The following is a 21078-nucleotide window of genomic DNA, read 5'->3' as shown; positions in this document are numbered from 1 at the left end:
CGTGGTGCATCTCGTTACATAGGACGCCGGTTCGATCCCACCCAGCACCAAAGAAATGTTAAAGGTTATTCTTTTTCTTATCGCTAAAGTGTGGTAAGTACCCGGTAACCCAAACTGGTGCGAAAGAGGTTCACTGAAGAGTGTCACATACCCAGTGACCAAAGTTGGTGCAACCGTCGGTTTCGAACCCGGTTCCCTCAGGACAGCAGCCCGATGCTCCACCCATTAGACCATGGACTACCCCGTGACCCAAGTTGGCGTGAAAGAGGTTAGTGCGGACAGACACAGACAGACAGACACACCGCAAACTGGGTGAAGCGCCTAAAGAATGCCAATCGCATTAACATTTGGAATTTTATATTTACTTCATTAAATCCAATAACTTGTTCTACCCGTGCATGCTTTGGTAAAATTTGACTGCAGTGCGGGGCTCCCGGTTAACTTTGTGACCACCTTGTTTCCAAAACGTGCCCATAAGTCTAGGTACTGAGAGTTTTTGCATTTCGCCTCCATCAAAATTCAACCACCGAAGCCAGGAATTGAATCCCTAACCTTGCGTTCGGCAGCCAGACCCCATAGCCACTGAGCCATCGTAGCTAGTGGAAACAATTATAAACCTGTTTGTTATCATTACCTGCAGCAATTTTACGTGATTACCTTCCTGCCTTCAACTAAACACTGGAGATTGCAAACGAAAGATGAAAGAAAAATTCGACCATGTAAGAGTACACCTGAAACAAATTAACAAAGACAACTTACTTCAGTGGAGCGACGGCCATGTTCTTCCAGAGCAAAGGTAGCTGAGCATTCTGAATGCTGCAGAACAGAAAAGAGCGGAGAAAAAATATATTTCTTTGGTGTTTTGTCCTGGAGCATGTCCAGGAAACTGGCTGTTAAAGTCACTTGAGCAAAATCAATGAGGAAACAGCAGGTACTTGTTCAATATGTGTTCAAATGCCACTAACCACAATTTGACATGCTACAAAGCTCAAGCAACTAGCAGAAACTGAGTGGAAATAACTTTCAATGCATTTTTGATGTGGCATTGCCCAGCATCTGTGGGTTAGTTTTAAAGACACGTTAGCTTGGGAGCTCCTCTCTGAATACACGACAATGAAGAAGTCGTTTTTCTCAGTAAATACTGCACCCAATTTTGATGAGGTTTGTTACACCTAAATAAAAAAAAGTTCTAGTGACTGTAGGAAGCAGACTGTTTATTTAGGCCATCAATTTTTAAATCTTGCCAATAAACATTCAAGTAACCCTCACTACCATGTTTACAACTCTATAACTTAGCAGTCATAAATGATATCACAATTCTGTAAGCTGCACCTACTAGTACATCTAAGGCAAACAAAACTGATTATTATGCATCATTCCTAACTATACCACTAATTTGTGAGCAGGACTTTTGCATAACCTTTGTAAATATCGGAGCAACTTCATATAAGCTATAAATTCACATATAAAGTTTGTCCCTTCTAAAAACTCAAACATATGCAGCTTACAGAACGGTGATATTTGTTTTTAGTGCAGAGTTATGGATTTCTAAACTTCATGCTTTAGTTTCTTTTAAATTTACCATGCTTTAGAAGTTCCAATAAAATTCCAGGCACTAAATTAAGATTCTGCTTTCTGGAGTACCTAGAATTTACCTTCCTCTCTCGAATGCAAGACATTGTATTCAAATCAGCACAGCAGTTGCCTCGTAAAAAAATTTCAGCGCTTCGCATGTATTTGAACAAAATACACATCGGAGCTGGTCCCAAGCTAAAGCTTCCTCTTAAAGGCAAACATTGAATCCAATAAAGACTTGTTTTCCATCCAAGTTATGACAGGACATAGCATAGTTGCAGTGAGAACAGAAGCCACAGCAGCAGCACAATTAATTCAGAATTCAAGTTGCTGACGACAAACAGGATCTCTTGCAGAGCTCTGATAGCAATTCTGAAAATTCACGCTCTGCTGGTAGTCGCTTGAGTCACAAGGTCTGCGTGGTGAGGAAGCCTCCCTTCCCACAAAATATGTTAAAAGAGGAGCACATAGCATTATCACCAGTGGGAACTTTTGTAGCGAATAATAATAATAATAATAATAATAATAATAATAATAATAATAATAATAATAATAATAATAATAATAATAATAATAATAATAATGATGATGATGATGATGATGATGATGATGATGATGATGATGAAATTGGCTAAGGTGCACATTCTTTCACTTCAAAAACCATCAGACTCCAACAATTACGTTTTTTCATTGAAATAATTCACTGCAGCAGAACATAGTCTTCCAAACGTTATGCAGCATAAGCTTTGTTCAGTCACCCCAACATTCTGGAATTTCTTCACCCCATTCGCTCTCCCTAGAGCAAGAGTGCAGAGTACGAAGAGAGAGAAAAGAAAAGGTCAACAAAGGCTTGCATCCACTTTCCACCAAACCACCTTTACTTGATCGTGCCAGGACAGGCATTTTTCCTGTATTGAGGCTTGGACCTACAAACGATCAAATTGAGACTTGGGAATATTTTTAACACCACTCGGAATAGTCCTGCAAAGTTCGGGTCAATCGGCGACTCTGGACGGAATCGTCAGGATTAAGGTATCAGCTTTTTAGGCCGTGCTTAGTTCACTTTGTGTATGACTGCATACAACTTTGTAATTTCTGGTTCTGCAAGAGAATAATTGTGCATCTGACTGGAAGCATTGAAGGAAGAAGCAGAAGGTTAATTTGTGAACGCACCTCTTCAGATGTGCAAGTACATGCAGAATTTTTAAAGCTTTGCAATACTGTGTTATAAATGTTTGCATGAGAGATGCCACTTGTTTGCATTGGTCTTGCTTTTTGTAAATTTCTTTCAAGTTGCCAGTGAGATGGCAGACCCTTTGCTGAATATGCCCTAGTTGTTATAGTATGCAAGTTTGTTTTTGGGTTATATCTGTTGAGAAATTCTGTCATGTTATTTTTAAAAGGGAAAACAGGGAAGAAATTGTGCTTGTTCTTATCTGGCAGCCCAAATTCCAGAAGTTTTCTGGTGACTTTCACAAACGATTAACACAGGCGGCGGTCTCCTCTTGGACACAAAACATTTTATTTAAACAAGCAAGATCACTGACAGAAACATAACGACAAAGAGAGCTGCTTGCAAGTCATGCGATGAATTTATCTACACAAATCCTCATTATCAGGCATTATTTAAGCTTTTAGAATAAATCCCATAAACAAAAACAACAAATAGGAACGTCTTGGGCAATCCCTTGTTCCCGTGATCCCTGCACTCTTTTATCCAAGGGGGAAAAAAAAAGTACAAACAGTAGTGCAGACAGGCATACTTCTTAAGATGTGCGATGCATTCCTGTGCATTTCTTTGTCCATCCCAGACCTGTCAGGCCACTCATCTTTGTCGTCTCGTTTCACTACTTTGCTCTATACGCTCTTGCAACAAAGCTAATGGAACACCAACCCAGTTCAATCTGCAATACATCTTTGAACGTACCTTAGTTCAGAAAACATGCTCTCAATGTCAAGGCTACTGTTCACAAGGCTGCATAACGTAGCATTCGCTTCCTAGCCCATCACCACTGTTAACATGTGTGCGAAATGCAGGGATCTGTGATGTGATGCTGTTGCATTGATGCAATTTATACGGCTACTAAAATGGGCAACAAACTTTCGTTCACTCAAGGCCACCAGGCGCTGCATATACTATATATTCCGTTTTTTGTTTGGCTGTTAAGCAAAAAGGAAACACGATCATATTTACATTTGATTAATATTATTAATATATATTGACACTTGCTCGAACATGGCAGGCATGTTCGCAGGTTTTGTTACATCTGCATTTATTATTACTCTTTAAAAAAGGCTGATACGTCAGGGAGAAATCTGGTTCCCCAACTTTTATAAAACTTGATCAGAGAGCAAAAATAAGAAATTGCCATGTTTTACCTGAAAACTAAGGACCTTAAGTGTAAGTGTACATATTATATGGTCTCATTGTCATAAAGATCTTGATGACACATTAAAGCACTGTTTGTAATTCATGCTTGTACCAAATAAACATTGGTTCACCAGTTCACTTAAGTAATGAATATAAGAATATTTGGGGTTTTACGTGCCAAAACCACTTTCTGATTATGAGGCACGCCGTAGTGGAGGACTCCGGAAATTTTGACCACACTGGGGTTCTTTAACGTGCACCTAAATCTAAGCACACGGGTGTTTTCGCATTTCGCCCCCATTGAAATGCGGCCGCCGTGGCCGGGATTCGATCCCGCGACCTCGTGCTCAGCAGCCCAACACACTTAAGTAATGAGAAAATGCACTGTGTGATAATAATTTTTTGTTTCAAGATATAGTAGTAGTAGTACTTGAATAAGCCCATTTTCAAACACCACTTTTCTTTTTTTTCAATGATTTTAACTGTAGAGACTGCTCAAATATGAAGAACTAAATATCAGCAAAGTTGGTAAGCAAGATTGATAGTTAAATTCTGAAGGTTCTTCCTTGGTACATTACAACGACGTGCTGATTTACTTTTCTCTGTTCCACTGTACATTCAACTGATGCTTGCCAATCATTAATTTTATACTGAATAGCTTTAGACTTTCATGAGAAATGCATATAGTGGACTTAAACAACAGTGACAACGTGTAATTCTGACACTGTTTCGTCAGAGTAATTTGCTGAAATTAAGCATTTTTTTGCGTGCTAATTATACGCTGAGGCCTCAAAACAGTGGTGTCGAATGCTAGTACACTTCACAAAGTGAAGCAACGAAATGATGACATTGTACAAGTTTTGATATTACAGCATCTTTAATATATGCTTCAGAAAAATGATTATTCTACAATGGAAAGGTATGGGTCTTCTTTGCCATCTGCTTGGCATTTTCACAACGTTATATCATGATCAATGCAAATTACTACAAGAACTGTAAAGCACATAACAGTATTTCTAGTCCTACTGACAAAAAAACAAGCAAAGAGGAAACAAAGAAGGAAAAGCTAAGAATAGAGGCAAGAGGGGAAGGCTTGAGATGTACAGCTAAGAATACAAGCTGCCTGCGACATACACCTGAAAGCCTGCTTGTGGTCTCAAAGATCTCTTCACTTCCACAAAATGGGGCCAGGGAAACATCTTCTGACCCATATATTCGAGATAGCTTCTAGTAGTAGTAAAATAAAAGCAACTAAAATGCCATTTGCACAATTTGAGTTCTCAGTGTTTATAGGGAAACTGCCTTTTTATGAAAACAATGATGAAAGAAGCAACCCTGAGCCAGACACAGAAGTGAATGTTGTGCAGCGCTCATGTGGAAACTGCAGTCTAGAATGCATGTATCCCCAGCAGCACAAGAAATAGGGCCAACATAGACCCAACATTAGGTCTTGCTGGTGGCACACTGAACAACTTAAGAGACCATAGCCGCAATAGACATAACATCGAGTCATACAGGCTATACAGTGAACATTGGTACAACATTAGGCCTTCGGCGGCCCTGCTTTCACTGCTACTTGGGACGCGTGTCACAAAAAATAAATATTGCACATATGAAATTTCAACTCTGACATCAACAGGTCTCCCCTTTCAAGCATTCTACACCAGCTGCCCCAGCAACAAGAGAAGCTGAAATGACACACTAAACATCTGTCCCTCTTTGTGTCTGCCATTTTCTGACCTGTTTGAGAACTACGTAAAGCAACCACTGGCCAGGCTCGTCAAGTCAATGTCGCAAACACCTTTCCGAAAGGAGATATGTTTTGCTGTGTATAGTGTGATCTGTCCAAACATCTACAGATTTACAAAACACTCATTTTGACTGACCACATCACAAGTGAGCCACTCCCACGGCCCGAACTCTGCGGCAATGAGTTGCAGAACAGACAGACAGCGCACAGCAAGCCGTTTGGGCCGCTGCTGCTGCTGCTGCTGCTACAGCAGCAAGCTGACCTTACAGATCCTGTTTGCAGGTGAAAGTGAGCCGAGGAACTGCAACTACCCCGGGAAGTCGACTCACAACTATCAACCAATGCAGTGCTCCTCTTGGCAAAAACAGAAGCTTTTGTTTCAATTACGATGTATGCCAAATGAATACTCATCACTGTCAAAGTGCCACAGTGCCTCCTCATGGAATGATGAAAAGCCTTGCACCAGAGTTTTGCTGACAACAGTCTCACAGTTTATGTAGTATATAATACACGGCACATAATGACACTGTGGAAACTAAAGCAGAAGGCATAAAAAATGTGACTGTTACATATAACCTCACTTTTGTTTGTTTGTTTGTTTGTTTGAGATTATATAGGGTGTCTCGGCAACAACTGTCCCCATTTGCTAAAAAAATTACGGATCTGTGGCGCACAAACTTTTGTTCAATTAATTTTAAACACTGGGAGAAGCATATATCTAGCAGTAAATACCAACATATTCTCTTATTACTTTAATGCCTTAATTAATTATTTAGTGCCATTTGTGTATATACTGCAATTGTGGAATTTAATCCACTCTGCGCTCGAGGTGTGTCCACCACTAGTATGAATGTGGAGAGAAGCAGCAGTTTCAGGATGTACACCTCTAAGAAGCAAATATTAACGCAGGTGTTCTAGACATTTTCATCCAACATTGTTCAAGGAAGGCTTCGAGCAAAAACGCCAATGCATTTCATTGAAAGCCTAGGAACATGTATTCGGAACGGATGTAAGCCTCAGGATGACCATTAAGTGAGGAAACCTTGAGTAAAGACCAGCTGCACTTTTATAGTTGCACTGCTTAAGTCAATAACAAAAATTACCAATTATTAATAAATGTTACATTTTACGTTTTGAAAATTTTGCCTCCTCCACAGCTACATGTGAATGCGAACAAAAATGATCATTGCTGTATGTTGGGCATCTTGCTACTCTAACTTGGAAAATAATTTTAGCGGCAGCAGATAAAGACGGAAGGAATTATGTTGTCGACGTGTTTTTCTTTCTGTCCTCATCTGCTGGCAGTAAAAATGTTTATCGAAAAATGATCACTTTCGTCTGTAATCTGCTAATCTTTTTTTTAACAACTGGTGGCAGTCCTTGCTGAAACAACTCGCTTATAATCAGCATCAATAACATTCCTTGCCCAAGGCTTTTAAGCTACCTGAATCTGTCAATTAACTGCCTTTTCTAGCTCAAGCTGAGAAAGCATATTTGTAACTTCAGATCATTTAATTTTTCCAGTAATCAAGGCACGTGCAGTTGACGAATCATTATGCCACATTGTCACGAGACCAAGCCAGTGAATCTTAAGCTGAACAGAAAAGAATGATGCCGGTAGGGCTACCTGTTGACTTTCCACAAACAGAAATACTGAAAATAAACTCATCCACTTCACTTCTAATGGTTTGTACGTAGCGCAGAAAAAGAAAATGAGAATGGTGGGAAAGAGAAAAGAGGGGGAAAGAAATAGAAAAGAATGCGTGCTATGTACATAATAATTAGAATAGTAATAATAATAAAAAACAATAAATCTCCTCCAACAGTGTCAAATACCACGGACATCAGAGCATTCGCCGATACCCTGATCTGCAATATCTACACACAGCCGGGAGTATGTCGCACGAGGATATCGAAATGTGCAGGGGGTTTCTCTCAAGAGATGAGGGTGCAGGGTTAGCTTAACACACCGAGATACTCGAGTCATGTGACTTAGAACGTGGATATTATTCTTATTATTAATATTACAGCAGTCAAACAGACTATGATACAACAAGGTTTCCTTTTCTCCAGGTATCAACAACGAGAATAAGACCAACACCTACCACTAAAAAAAAAAAAGGAATAAAAATGCACAATTCTGCACTGATAAATTAGCGCATGCACTTTGCACCTAGCGGTCATATTAGGCCAAAAAAATAAAATCTCGACTAGCTAACACTTGTACCTCAAGAATAAGAAAGAAATTCAAGTTCGTTAACTTGATTGCTTCCTGCATCAGGCTGCTTGTAACATGAAGTTGGGGAGAACCTACGGGGTCTCTCCCATTACTGCCTGGTGTTTGCCACAGTCTTCTGCTAAACTGATGTGGCCACCAGAGCCGGGGTGCGCGCTGCGGATAATGCCTTGTTTCCAAGAGGCCGCTCTCCTGATATGTCTGCAGCACTGAATGCGCGCATGCTCTGAAACGTCATCTTCTCCAAGAGTCCTTTAAACTGCAGCTACGTCTCTACATTGTGGTGGTCATAGTAGTACAGCATTCTTGCCATGTACGCTTGAGGGTAAGAATGGCACAATATATGTCTGGATCTCTCCGTGTCCACGAGTGTACACAAACAAAGGGGGGGGGGAGAGGAAGGTATCTAACAAACAAACAAAAAAGACAAATGCTAATGCCTTTGCTGGGTGAAAAACATGGCTGCCTATGCCACTGAGTTGACCATTTCCCTCGGCCACAGGGAAGAGAGACGAACTCCAACAAAACAGGGTTAAAAAGCACGAGCTAATCACATAAACACGTGTAGTTAAAGCAAAGGCATGTGTCCGAAGCTGCTGCTGCTGGCAAACGCACTTGTTTTGCCACAGTAGTATAATAATAACCTGGCTGTACAAGGACCACTAATAACACCATGTGTGTGTCATCCTGTACACCAGAATAAAAAGATCTTTGGTGAACAACAACAACATGAGAAACAAGCAATACTGAAGAAAAAAAAATACAAGAGAAAATGCCACAGCCATTGCACACAAAAAAGATGATGACACCACCTCCCTCCTGCTCTGTCCTCTTCGTAAGGGCGCCACTGAACACAACTGAGCCACACGCGTTCGCCGAGCAAACACAATCACCACTCGCCCCACGCTCAACAGTCCCCCGAGCCACCACCACCACGACAATATTTTCCACTTGCTGCACAGTTCTTTTCGCAACAGTCTCTGCACAGATTCCAGAAATGTACCCTTCACATTGGTCAACGAGAACAGACAAAACAAAGGAGCAAATAAAAAAAAAATAAAAAGAGTCACCCCACTGCCCAACTGCTTGCGACTGGTTTTGCCGACAGTGAAAGAAACAAGGCTCCGTCAACCACACTGTCTCGGGTGGAAGCATAATCGTCGAGCTCATTTTTTGCTCTCTTTCAGTATGATCACCCTTAAACAACACAACACGTGCTCTCCGTTTTTCAGATCTCAGTTTAGTAGCCACGTGGGCTGGCACAGCTGAATTTCTCGTGCGACACTATCGTGTGTAATAAAATTTGTAAAAATGCAGCTGAGGATGATCGGTACTTGTTTGACCAATAAAAGCAATGAATCAACGAGGCTGCTCACAACCATGGGAGCATTAATAAGTGCCTCTACGCTGCACATCGACCAGAGTCAGCAATTAATCAGTAAAGCAAAAAAACAAAGGAAGAATGCTGGTAAATAAGAGCAAAGAAAAGGTGAAAATGGCCGATTATGCGAGTAGATAAACATAGTTTCATGGTGGCAGAAGAAGAAATAAAGGTCTCGGAGGGCTCAGCCCAGAAAGTACAGTTCACATCCAATTTTGTTAAGTTGCACTGAACGAGGAAACGAGGAAAAAATAAAGAACTGGCAGCATATGTGCAACGCGGGCTGGTGCCAAAGTGCACCTGAAGCTTCAATGTGCCGAGTCCTCACAGTGCCTATTGCTTTGCGCATCTTTTTGACCAAACAAACGAAACAAAAGAGCAGCAAACCAGCGAGACAGCATTGGGCAGTGGGGTGCGTCACCCCAGGGCCCTAACCGGAGCTCCCACCTCCATTGGCCTCATGTGCCTCACATGTGTTTCAGTGCCGTGCGCAAGACAAGGGGAGGGGGTGGGAAGAAGAAATGGAAAAAAAAAAAAAGAGGTGGATGACGCAACAGATGGGAGAGAAGGAGTGAGAAAGAGTGTGGTGGGGGGGAGAGCGAGCAAGTGGGGCGCTGTCGCCCCCCCATCTCCTCGAGGTCTCTCAGTAAGGGGAGAACTTGTTTCGCTCAGACTTCTTGCTGCCATTATGGGAGGAGGCGCCGGTGGCCGCGGCAGCGGCCGTGGTGGTGGCAGCCGACGCAGAGGCTCGAATTTTGGCAGTGAGGCCCTTTCGGCCCTGGCCCGCCGCCGAGGAAAGGTTGTTCAGTTCGGTGGCCAGCAGGGCAAGCGGGGCAGCGGCGGCAGCAGCAGCGGCACTGGCGGGTTTCACCAGTTGGCTGAGCGGGATTGCCAGGGGGCTCGGAGGGGTGGGCGAGTTGGTGGGGGGCCCAGAGGCCGGGTGGGTCGCGCTCAGGTCAAGGGTCAGGTTCTTATGCAGTTCCATGCTGCAGAGATATGGAGAAAAAAAAAAAAGAAAAAAGGGGGGGGGGGAGAGGGGAGAAAGGAAAAACGGGGAAGGCAAAATGGTTGGTCAGGAAAGGATCAAAACAGAACAGGAGTAGAGGGCAGGGGACGAGGGAAAGGATAAGAATAAGAAAAGAGTGGGCAGGGAAAAAAAAATGAGGGTTGGTGGAGATAGGAAAGTGGCCGGCCAAGGAGAAGATCAAAACAACAGTAGCAAGGGAGGGAGGATGGGAAAGGAGCGGTGGGACAGGAGGTGTGTAATGGAAACAAGAAACCAGGGCAGAGCAAGAAGGTGAATTGCCAAATGGGCAAAGAGACAAAAAAATAATAATAATTTTTTTTTTTTAGTGGGGACGGCACATTAGAATGCAAGCAGGACAGAAAAAGGCATTAGTGGATCAAAAAAGAGTGAGTTAATAAAGCAGAAATGAGCAAATAGAGTTGAGAGACAGTTAAAACAGAATTGTGTGGAGAGAAGTAGGTGTAGGGGAAGGTAAGATGGGAAGAAAAAAAGGAGGAGTTTCTGGATTAGAGAAAAATCTGGATGGTCAAAAATCATAAAAAGGATGACAAAAAAAATAACTAAAGATCTAACCAAATAAAAACAAATGGTGATGGCTGGCAGAAATCATGCATACACAGACACAAATGCATGGAAATGTAGTGGTAATGAAAACAGGAAGGCGAGCTGAACGATGAAGGGGCCCATAACTTCTACGATGACAACTGAAAGTCGCTGACATAGAGAAATACTATACTTCCAGTTAACATCTCGCTTGTACAAACCTCGACTGTTTACCTGTTGAAATTCTTAGGATGAAGACATCATGGTGAGTATTATCTACGTGGAGCTTTTTCTCATAACAAAGCAGGACAGCCTAGTGCTGGTTTTTGGTCATGCCAATTGCTAAGGCTGTATGGCTCGATGACGAAAGGTGTTAGATGAAAAGCTTGTAAATGTCAAACACACAAATGAAGCCTAACCTGCTGAAAATTCTTTGCTCTCTTCCACTGCCAGATCCACACAGACAGAGGATGATGTTATACAAGATGTTGTACAAGCAAAAAAATAGGTGAGCAAGTTTTGACTCGTATGTGAAGTACTGAATACAATACTGGTAGCTTTTTTTTCTGGAGATGTGAAACTGCACTACTACTACAGAACCTTTTTATAAGAGGAAAGACACACCGCTACACTACGCACAGAAAACTTTTACTACAGCGACCCAAACATAAAAAGCTACGTTCTGTATTTGCACGAATATAATGCAGACTTTCATGTGGAATGACCAGCTCGAGAGAGAGCACCTTGCATTTTACCAAAACGATGCTCCGTATACCACTCATTATTCGTACCACCCATTAATTTTACTCATCAAAAGATAGCGAGCTCATCGCTAGATCGCCAAGGCGTTCAGGAACACCGATCTCTCATCGTTGTAGGGAGAATAAGAACGTACATGCAAGTAAAAGGGGGCACATTTGCGAGGAAGCATGAGCTCAACGAAAGGGAAGGGATATGATGGCACACCCTTCCAGACCACTACAGTGATGCATGACCACCTGGTCTTGTATGCACAAATGCAGAAGATTTGGTGCATGCACATTTGGCCTTACAGCACTGCGCATTGCGGTTATGTTGGAACACCTTTGCACCATGCGATGGGGGATCCATCATCACAACGCAGAGACTTTAGCACACCCTTGGAAGCGTGCATCGCTGTAGCGAACCTGGCATCATACTATGCTAGAACATTCTAAAATGTACTAAAACGAAGGCTAAAGTGTCCTGAAATGCGCTAAAACCCTGCGCTTAACATTTAAAAGCGCTATATTAAAGAAGGCTGAAATTTCAGTAGTAACTGTAATAATATAGGGTGTCCAAGGCTTCTTCCTGCCCCTCGTATTACAATTGTAGCGGCACTATACTTGTGCAAATAAGGTAGTCTTTATTACGACAGAGCAGACTCCTGAAGATGAGAGCATGAGTTGCACTTGTCTAACTGTTATTGCCAGCTTGAAGCTGTGAAAGCAGTTTCGACGAACACAGTGGCCTAGCATGGCACCTTGCAACATTTAAAGCTAAAAAATAGATTCTAAAGAACATGCACACACACAAAGGAAATATGCCCTTGATATGCCTGCACACAGTCCCCATGCTCACTCACATACTAAGTCTAGTGGCTCAAGCTTTCACTCTTATAACAAGGTTCCTCGATTGATAAGACTTTTTAGTTTCTTTCAGAATGTAGTGTATGCACATCACTATGAAAAAAAAAAAGTCTATGCAGGACTTAACAGGGGGGACAGAAGGACTGTGGAAAAGAAGCAAATATCTGTTGCAGGAAAGCAAAATTGCATAATAAACATATACAGGCAGAAAAAAAAAGGAAGAGAGGGGGGGAAGGAGTTGGATAAAGAAAGGAGTACCACGAGAGGGCTCAGAAGCAAATGAGGAAAGGAGTAGCAGAGGGATATGTGTGGAGGGGGGGGATAATGAGCACCCATGGGTGAAGGAAACGTGGAGGGAGTGAGGGCTGCAAAAGGAGGGGGGGGGGGGGCAGGTGGGGTGCTTTGCCAAATGGGAGGGGGGGGGGGGGGCTGCTGGGGACTCTGTGAATAAAAACTGTGTGCAGTTGCAGCACCGTCCCTACTGGTGGAAGGGGGGCAGTTGGAAAGGTACCAGCAAAATTATCAGGGCCAAAGTTATTGCCATTATATTTACTACAAGGTTTTGGAAGGTATATATGACCTACTGGAGAAATGAGGCACATGAAGCCAACAGGTTTATTATGCCGCGTTCACACATTTGAAGTGGGGGACTTCTGGAGATTGCACTGTTGCGACTCGAAGGGTAGAGACAGAGGCTGCTACGAAGAGAGGGCACAAGCGAGAAGAGACTGCAGCAGCCGAGCAATGACACCATGGGTTTTAAACTTCCATGACACTGGCAGAAATTACAATTAAAACATACATGTTTGCTTAGTAAGGGGTTTTTAATTAGTGCAGTGTTTTACAATGTTGCCTGTCATGTGTGGTAAAACCAATCAAGTCAAGAACAAACATTCGGAGATGGCCAGTTCCCAAAACTGAGTGAATGGTTAACAAGCATCCATGTGTATGTATATAAACATCTCAGATGAACACCTCATGTGAAGAAAGCCATGTAACATTGCTCTCATTCTGAAAGCAAAATGAAATCAGGTGATTGTAAGATCTTTAGAGACCCACCTTGTGTTGATGAGGTACTGCGCTAGGTTGATTGCTTCCGGCGTTCCCGAGATGGTGACTGTTCTGTCTTTGGACCCCTCTTCAGAGTTGGATATCTTTATTGTTGCTCCAGAAAGCTGCCTGCAGACCAGAATGAAGTACATATTGCTTATGTAAACAAAACATTCTTCAGAGTGTAATTGTCAGGAGTGAATTTCCCACAACACAAAAGTTGTAGCTAGACAAAGATACTAGTTGGAGAGTTGTGAAGGAGATCACTGCCTTGTTCAAGAGCTCAAGCAAGCACCTTAGCATAACACTTTTTACTGCTGCTCGTTATTCTTTTGACAGTTTGCAATCCCTGCTTAGAAACAGCGCAGATTTTATTCTTGGCCCAAAGTAACACCTTCTTGGACACGCTATAAAAAATTTGTAGTGTATATAAGATGCCCAAACACAACCTGTGGACTTTGACCAATACAGTTTCTTGTTGTCTCTGCTGCCTGCAACCTTCCTACAAAACAGTGTGAAGCATATTGCAAAACAATTGCTTTCAATTCTATGACAACACTAAATGAAAAGAAATAGACCAGTCAATTACTTTTTTTTGATAGCTTGTCTCCATAGTTTGTACAATGAAAAAGAAACACAGTAGTCACTGAATGTTGCCTATATATAGTCTGCATAGTTTGTTCGATCAAAAGAAATTAAGACTCGTGAATGACTTTTGTCAGATAGTCTAAATACAGTAAAACCTCGTTAAGATGTGACTGGCGGGGAACATGGATCAGGTATGCACTATGCAGTGTACTAATTAACTGACAATGGCAGATGAGCAGCTATAAACATACCTGCCAAAAAGAAGAACTGTCTTAATTCTCACTCAAATATGCACATAGACAAGATTTGTTTGTGAGCAAGCAGCAAAATATCTGCGATTTTCATTTGCTGCCATGTGACCCTGCAGCGACGACAGAATCCTCAAACTCGGCAAGGCCGCAAGCCAGTAACCAGTCCCACTTCTCTGCGAATGCCCTCGTGGTGGTCAACGCATGCGCCGCGTCGGATACGAAAGGGCCATCATCCACTTCTACATCGTCGTTGTGGACAACGTGGAAGCACCAGAAGCTATGGGAGCAGTAAACACATCATGGCTGCCATGTTTTGTCATCGCTATTGGGGGCAACTGCAGTGCGAGAAAGGTCTGCAGGTCGCAATTTCACTATCTATGGTCTGCATGCAAGACGTTTCAACAATTGCGTGCTTGTACGTACTGACAAATGAGGTAAATACTGCGCACTAACCATTTGGCATGTGGTAAACGACTAGGGCTTAAAGGGTCTGACAACTGGCCAGGATGTGTTGCGAGACACTGATGGAAATGAAATGACCACGATTTATAGTGATAGAATCCAGCAGGCTGTTTGCGATTTAAGTAGGAATTATAATTTTAAACTGGCAAAGAAAGTCTCAAAAACTAGTAAGTGGTGAGGCCTGGTGGTGAAATCTTGGCAGTACGGATGTAGTCCATGAGATTAGTCTACGTAAGTCGGCTGTTACTGAGTACAACATAATTAGTGCTTAAAACTGCAGTTGCTATACTATTAAACACTTGCGCTTTATTCTGTGCTTCGGAAATCAAAGGCGCACGCATGGCTACGGCAACATGCTGAACTGCGCATCATGTGTGAAAGCATTGCTTCATTTTCGATCCGATTGGTTTCATATTGACTGGTTAAACACCAGGGCAGTTGGCCAGGAAACTAAGAAAACACGTATGTATTATCAAAAATATTTTAGCACTTCAGAAAACATGAATCGTAAGAACATCGACTTGATAAACAAAGTAATACCCTCTCATCGTTATGGGCACATTTGTTGTTTGCCTCCAAATAATGCCAATCTATAATCGCTATCGCATTCACCTATCACTGTTTTCAGCCTGCTTTCAGTGAATGACTACATCTCACTGCAGATAGAAAAATTCTGATAAAAAATTTTCCATGGCATTTTCCACATTAACCCTTCATGATTAGAGACTCCGATGGGTAAGCTTTCCATTGCATGAAAGAAGAATAGGTACCATGAAAATTGGTTGTCAGTCCTTTTAAGCCGTCGGGCAATACATTAGGTTCAATGGTGACGGGAGGGTGGGGAGGGGGGGGATCATCGCGACTATATTTCAACCGGAAGTAATTATTAAGCAGGTATATATTAACGAGGCCTCACTGTACTTTGTGTTAAGTCTATGAGACAACAACACAGTCTGCCTAAAGATTGTATGAACAATCTGTGCACATGAAATATAAATATGATTTTAGAAGGAAATAATGATAGGTGCTCCAGTTTGCAAAAATTTTCTAGCTGAGAAATGGCTGGTTCAAATATGTTGAGCGCAGTAGACAGCCACTGCTTCAGCAGCTAGCCAACTACGAGCTGCACCTGTAATGAGCTATGCATGGCTTGTGAAGAACAATTTGGCCATTTCTGATGTCTAACAGCTTTTATGCACTCACGATAAAAACACAAGTGCTTTTATTGAGCTAAACATGCATGCCTCGTGCCTGCAAGGGCACCAAGAGATCACTACGAGAAAGCCTGCAGCATTCCTGCGACATCCCAGAGAGAAAGTTGCATGTTCTTCAAAAACTTGTGAAAAAGTGTCTTCACTGTGTAATGCCACTAGAGGAGCTAGATGCCATCATTAGCATCCATTGCTGTGCATGGTGCCATTAGACTAACAAACTTGTGTTTCTAAGTTTGCTGGATACCGATTTACGCAATGGTGAAAACTGGAATCTACTGGAATCTCGAGATGTAAATTTGAGTGCTCGAGACAACAGAAACAGCGATATAATTTTCCCTAATTGTCATATCATATGAACCTCTATGTTAAAGTCAGTGTATCAGGTCAGCATCTCTATTATCGCTGCAAATGTACTGAGGGAAAAAAGAAAAAATTAGAAGGGAGGTCAGTTAAGCCACAATTTACAAATTAATGTAATGTGTAAATACAGTGCGTAACAATGTAATTCAAAATGGAATGTGTGAAGAAGACAAGTTTTAATGGACTGAAACTTAGCAAATGAAATGAATCATATTTACCAAAAAGGGTATTAACTGAAACCAAGATAAAAAGAACCTTTTTTTGTCAGCAAAGAGTTTGAGGGTAATAAACATGTAAACAGACATATGTGGTACACTACTATCACGTACGCAGACAAGTACGTGCGGTTACACACTGGTCTGACTGCAAGCAACACACACAGCACAACACATGTCTTGGACAAGCATAGCTTTTGAGCGAGCATGAAAACATCTAGCAGAACCTTTCGTACATATGAGGTCATTCCCCTTTATGCCTTCACTGGAATAGAAATGCAGCCAAAACATTATGACTATTTGAGCGTAGATATGTTTGGCCATGGGCAAGATTAAAAGCTTCAATTATCCATGACTCAACACTATGGGTCATAAATAAACCACCACGAAATACAAAATTCAGCATTTAAAGAATCGCAGAGCATCCACAATATGCACCCAACATTTTGCAAGTTCTCCAAAAGGCATCAGCAATTAAACTATTTCCCAAGTTCAGAATATTTTCCACTGCTGGCTGTTACGAGTTGGTCCAGCTGACCCCACAACTAGCTATCCTGACAATTGCTGGCTCTCCTGTAATCGAGAGTAAATGTAAGCATGAAATGGCAACCGACAAAGCAGATTGGTTGGAGATGATACTAGCCACAATCTTAAAACCCCACCACATCACCCCGTACCACGCCATACTGTGCATTGGTTCATGTGAACAAAATAGTTTTCTGTCACAGACAGGAACTATTACAAGTATCGTGTCGGTCAAACGGCCATTTGCGGCACACCGCACGCTACTGGCTTGGACACTGCCAGAGGCTACCAGCACCGCCCGCACACCGGATGTGCTGCAGAACTTGTGGACTGCTCGCGTTGAAAAGAGCACTCAGCACCAAGAGATGACAGTCAAGTGTACGGTGCCCTGTATCTGCCTTTGAACGTTGCTATTGGAAATATGGTGCCCTGTAGCTGCCTTTTGAACGTTGCCATTGGAAATGACAAATAAAACTTCAGCGCACTAGAAGTTACAGCCTGAGTGATATTGTGAACAAACATTAGGTAGAACTCGGATGCAACATTTTTGTACTTGTTTTGGAAGTAACTAGCGATGTAATGTGGTCTTCACTGGTTGCCCGAATGATGTCGTTTCGCTCTTGAAACTTGCCCGGATAACGGCTCTGGCTTTTAGCTCAATGTCACTTGATGGTCACCGACAAGGGCAGCTAAAAGCATTTCATGCTTAAAAGCTTCTGTAGCTGTGTCAGGTGTCTGTCTGCCAGTATATATGTTTCTGTAATTTCTGCACACATGTTTCTGTCATTTTCAGCATTTCTAAATACTGTGAAGCATGAACTGTGGCGGTAAATAACTGCAATGCAAGCTTATCTGCTTCAGCTGAATGCTGCCACTGTCACAAAGCTGGGTTTGATGTTTGACATCGTTAGCAGTGTTGATGTAGTAAAAGCAATGACAAAGAGGCACCAACTGGCGACTCCAAGAAATAGGACCCAAATGTGATATTCTACCTAAAGCAAATGCACACATTCATCCATTAAACAATGTGTCGGCACAACAGGTAGTATAAGTTCACACTGACTAAACCAGAGGCACACACCATTTTGAAGTAGTTCAAAGAAACAAAGAAACTAAAACGAGGTCACACCTTGGTCCAACATCAACCATGAAGGCCCCTTTCCTACCTGCTTTCAAGATATGCAAAAGGTTACTTCATTAACTGGTAATCACCGTGAGAAGTCGCATCAACTGCCTATAGAAGCAAGTTGTAGAAGTCAGGAGTCGAGTAGGGGAGGACTGCTTGCACTGTTAACAGTGGCAGCAAGGCTTTGTTATGGTGCCTATTCCTACACTCACATTACCCTGTATACCTACATTGGCCAAAGGGCATTACGACAGGAGAACAGGAAATATTTCCCGGCACAAGATGTGCACATCTCAAGTACAGCAAGAACAACGTGCCGATTGCCAATACATTCGACATTCATTAAAATCAAGTTGTATCCGACATAAAAATACCTTCGTTATCTCCAGCATTTGTTATAAGCATGTACTCATTACATGCTTAAATTGTTGAGAAACATATTTAGATTTCACTCATTATAGTATTCATAAATTCATTATATGAGTGTTTGTAATATCGAGGCTCAACTTCAGCAACCCCTGTACACTGTAAACTTTTAATGCAATTAATACGACGAATTATTTATCACATGCATCATACTTGGATGATGTCACGATTAAGTTCCTTCTAGGATGTGATGGTGTGAGGGAAGAACGAGTTCAACCTATCCAACTCGTAGCCAGCATGCACTGATGGGACGCTAACGAGAAACACTAAATCAGTTTACACTGATAAGCTACTGTATTTACTCGCATAATGATCGCACTCGCCTAATGATCGCACCCCTGAATTTTGTTGTCAAAATTCGATTTGTTTTCTTCCCCGTGTAATGATCGCACCCTGAACTTGTCACAGCGATATGTTGTGTGCCAAGTCTAGCTAATGATGATAGCCCTTACCATCTGTCAAATGCTACGCGAGTGACTCTTGAAGACATACCAAGCGGTCTGCACGCATCCAACATTCTTAAGCAGATGCCCCATTTCGTTCCTTTCATCACTTTCCACACTTCCATGAAAAAAAAGCTAAAACCAAACTTGCCTCGGCTTTATTATTTGTAGGCTTCATAATGGTTTTGGTCAACAACAACAACGTAAAGGGTACCTTTCGATTTTTCTTGTCTGCACTCGTGGGCACGCAACAAATCGCGAGTGGCGACGATAGTGGCCACGTTTACACTGATACGTTAGAAGTATACCCTATTCATACGCCGACGCTTGTAACGCAGCTAAGATATTCGCTCACCCTTAGTGGAAACGTGCCATACCAGGATAGCAGTGAAGACAAGTGCCGCAGTTTCCGCAGCATGCCCGCCATGTGTTTCTATGTCATTGGCAGCTAAGCGTCCCCATCTCTTTTCCTGTCCCCTCAAAGTGGACATGGCTATGTTATTGTTGCAAACTCACCGATATTAACGATATTATTCCTTACTGATACGGAAGAAAATGTTTCAATGCGCGTAATGTACTCACGAGCAGAAAAATAATCGCGTTCGGCGCGTTCGGCTTGCTCCGCCGGCCGCCATTACTGTTTTGGTGTCCCGCACTGACAGTGGCAGCCGCCTACTTGTCATCCCGCAGCAAATGCGGGATGAAAAAAGAAAATTTTTCTTTTCGTGGGAAATTTAACTCGCTTAATGATCGCACCCTGAATTTCCATAAATTTTTTTGACAAAACAAGTGCGATCATTGTGCGAGTAAATACGATCTCCTTCCAAAGCTTTTATTTTCATTAATTTCATGATAAGAGGTTATTTACAAAAAGTGTAACTGAAATCTAAAGTTCTTTTCTTTTTTTTCTATTCGTACCGAAACTTCAGCCTTGGTCCATAAATGTGATGTTGCGAATTTCAAAGCATTTTCTCGTACTTGGTATGTCGTGGCACAGTAAAAGTTCTCTAAGCCTGCTAAGTACAGACTAGGGCTCCTTTAGGATACAATGTAGTCCATCTTTACCGATTGAAGAATTAACTAGGCTCAAGAAGATGGCATCAAAATCTGTGACATCACTGCTGGCTGGCACAATGCCAAGGTGGTGTCTCGTCTCGTCTTTCATTCCTGCTGCACCTTATCTAGCTGATCGAGCATCTTCTCACGGTAAAAGCGGCTTCTGTGGTATTGCAGAAGGGCAATTCACCGATACAGCTCATCTTTGACTTTGTTGTCCATTTAACAACCCTACCCGAAGTGATGCGTACCTGATTTCATTGATTTTGGAGCCCCCTTTGCCGATGATGCACCCTATGAGGTCGTTGGGGATGGTCATTTCAGTGGTGGTGGTGCTTGCAGTGGCAATGGCAGCAGCTGCAGTGTTGGGCCGCAAGTTGTTGGTGGTTGCCAGCGCTGCAAGCGCTGTCACAAAGCGGCACCCAAAATAAGCATGCCAGCAAAGACAACTAACTAGGTGAGCAGCCTGTTTCAGGTTAGTTATAGGGAAACCCTGGGATACTCGTCTCTTCACTGCAAGATAAGCAGTGGAGATGACGTAACTAGGACTATACTCAAAGAAACGTTTGCAGCCTTTAGGGCTTATCCTGTCCTCGAACAATAATTGTCATCTTGCATGCCTTTCCTTTCTTTAATGCAGCGCGCTCAGTACTTCTAGGTCATGAATGGCACGCGCATTATCAGTGTGACATAGAATTCTTGACAGGAAAGTAACAAGTGAGTACCGAGTAGTTTGTTTTTCTGCATTGGACAGCTCAAATGTAGGAAGAGTGCATTTATGAAGTAAAATTGAAAAAAAGAAACAGTGAGATTTCTTGGTGCTCACTTGCATGTTCAGAGCTGCATAAAAAGTTTTGGTTCGTGGTAAACAA

At 42.3% G+C, this 21078-nt stretch overlaps 1 protein-coding gene across 7 annotated transcripts in view; it reads right to left on the bottom strand.

Moving 5' to 3' along the window:
* LOC142583133 (poly(rC)-binding protein 3-like) overlaps nucleotides 1-21078 on the bottom strand; it is a 248227-nt gene that overhangs the window by 10425 nt on the left and 216724 nt on the right. For 4 of the 7 annotated variants that reach the window (XM_075693469.1, XM_075693471.1, XM_075693468.1 and 1 more), the window contains exons 11-13: nucleotides 20458-20611; nucleotides 13550-13669; nucleotides 4804-10299 (exon numbers count right to left, since the gene is read on the bottom strand). In XM_075693469.1, coding sequence (XP_075549584.1) covers nucleotides 9957-10299; nucleotides 13550-13669; nucleotides 20458-20611 — 617 coding nt within the window. In that variant the 3' untranslated portion in view covers nucleotides 4804-9956. Of the gene's footprint in view, nucleotides 1-759; nucleotides 817-4803; nucleotides 10300-13549; nucleotides 13670-20457; nucleotides 20612-21078 lie in introns of those variants that run through there. The other 3 variants (XM_075693474.1, XM_075693472.1, XM_075693475.1) reach the window with 2 other exon arrangements.

This window comes from Dermacentor variabilis, chromosome 5 (assembly GCF_050947875.1).
Source record: "Dermacentor variabilis isolate Ectoservices chromosome 5, ASM5094787v1, whole genome shotgun sequence".
In the NCBI taxonomy this organism is placed as follows: Eukaryota; Metazoa; Arthropoda; class Arachnida; order Ixodida; family Ixodidae; genus Dermacentor; species Dermacentor variabilis.
Note: the sequence above shows the minus strand (reverse complement) of the source record. Positions and strands in the feature narration are given on the sequence as shown.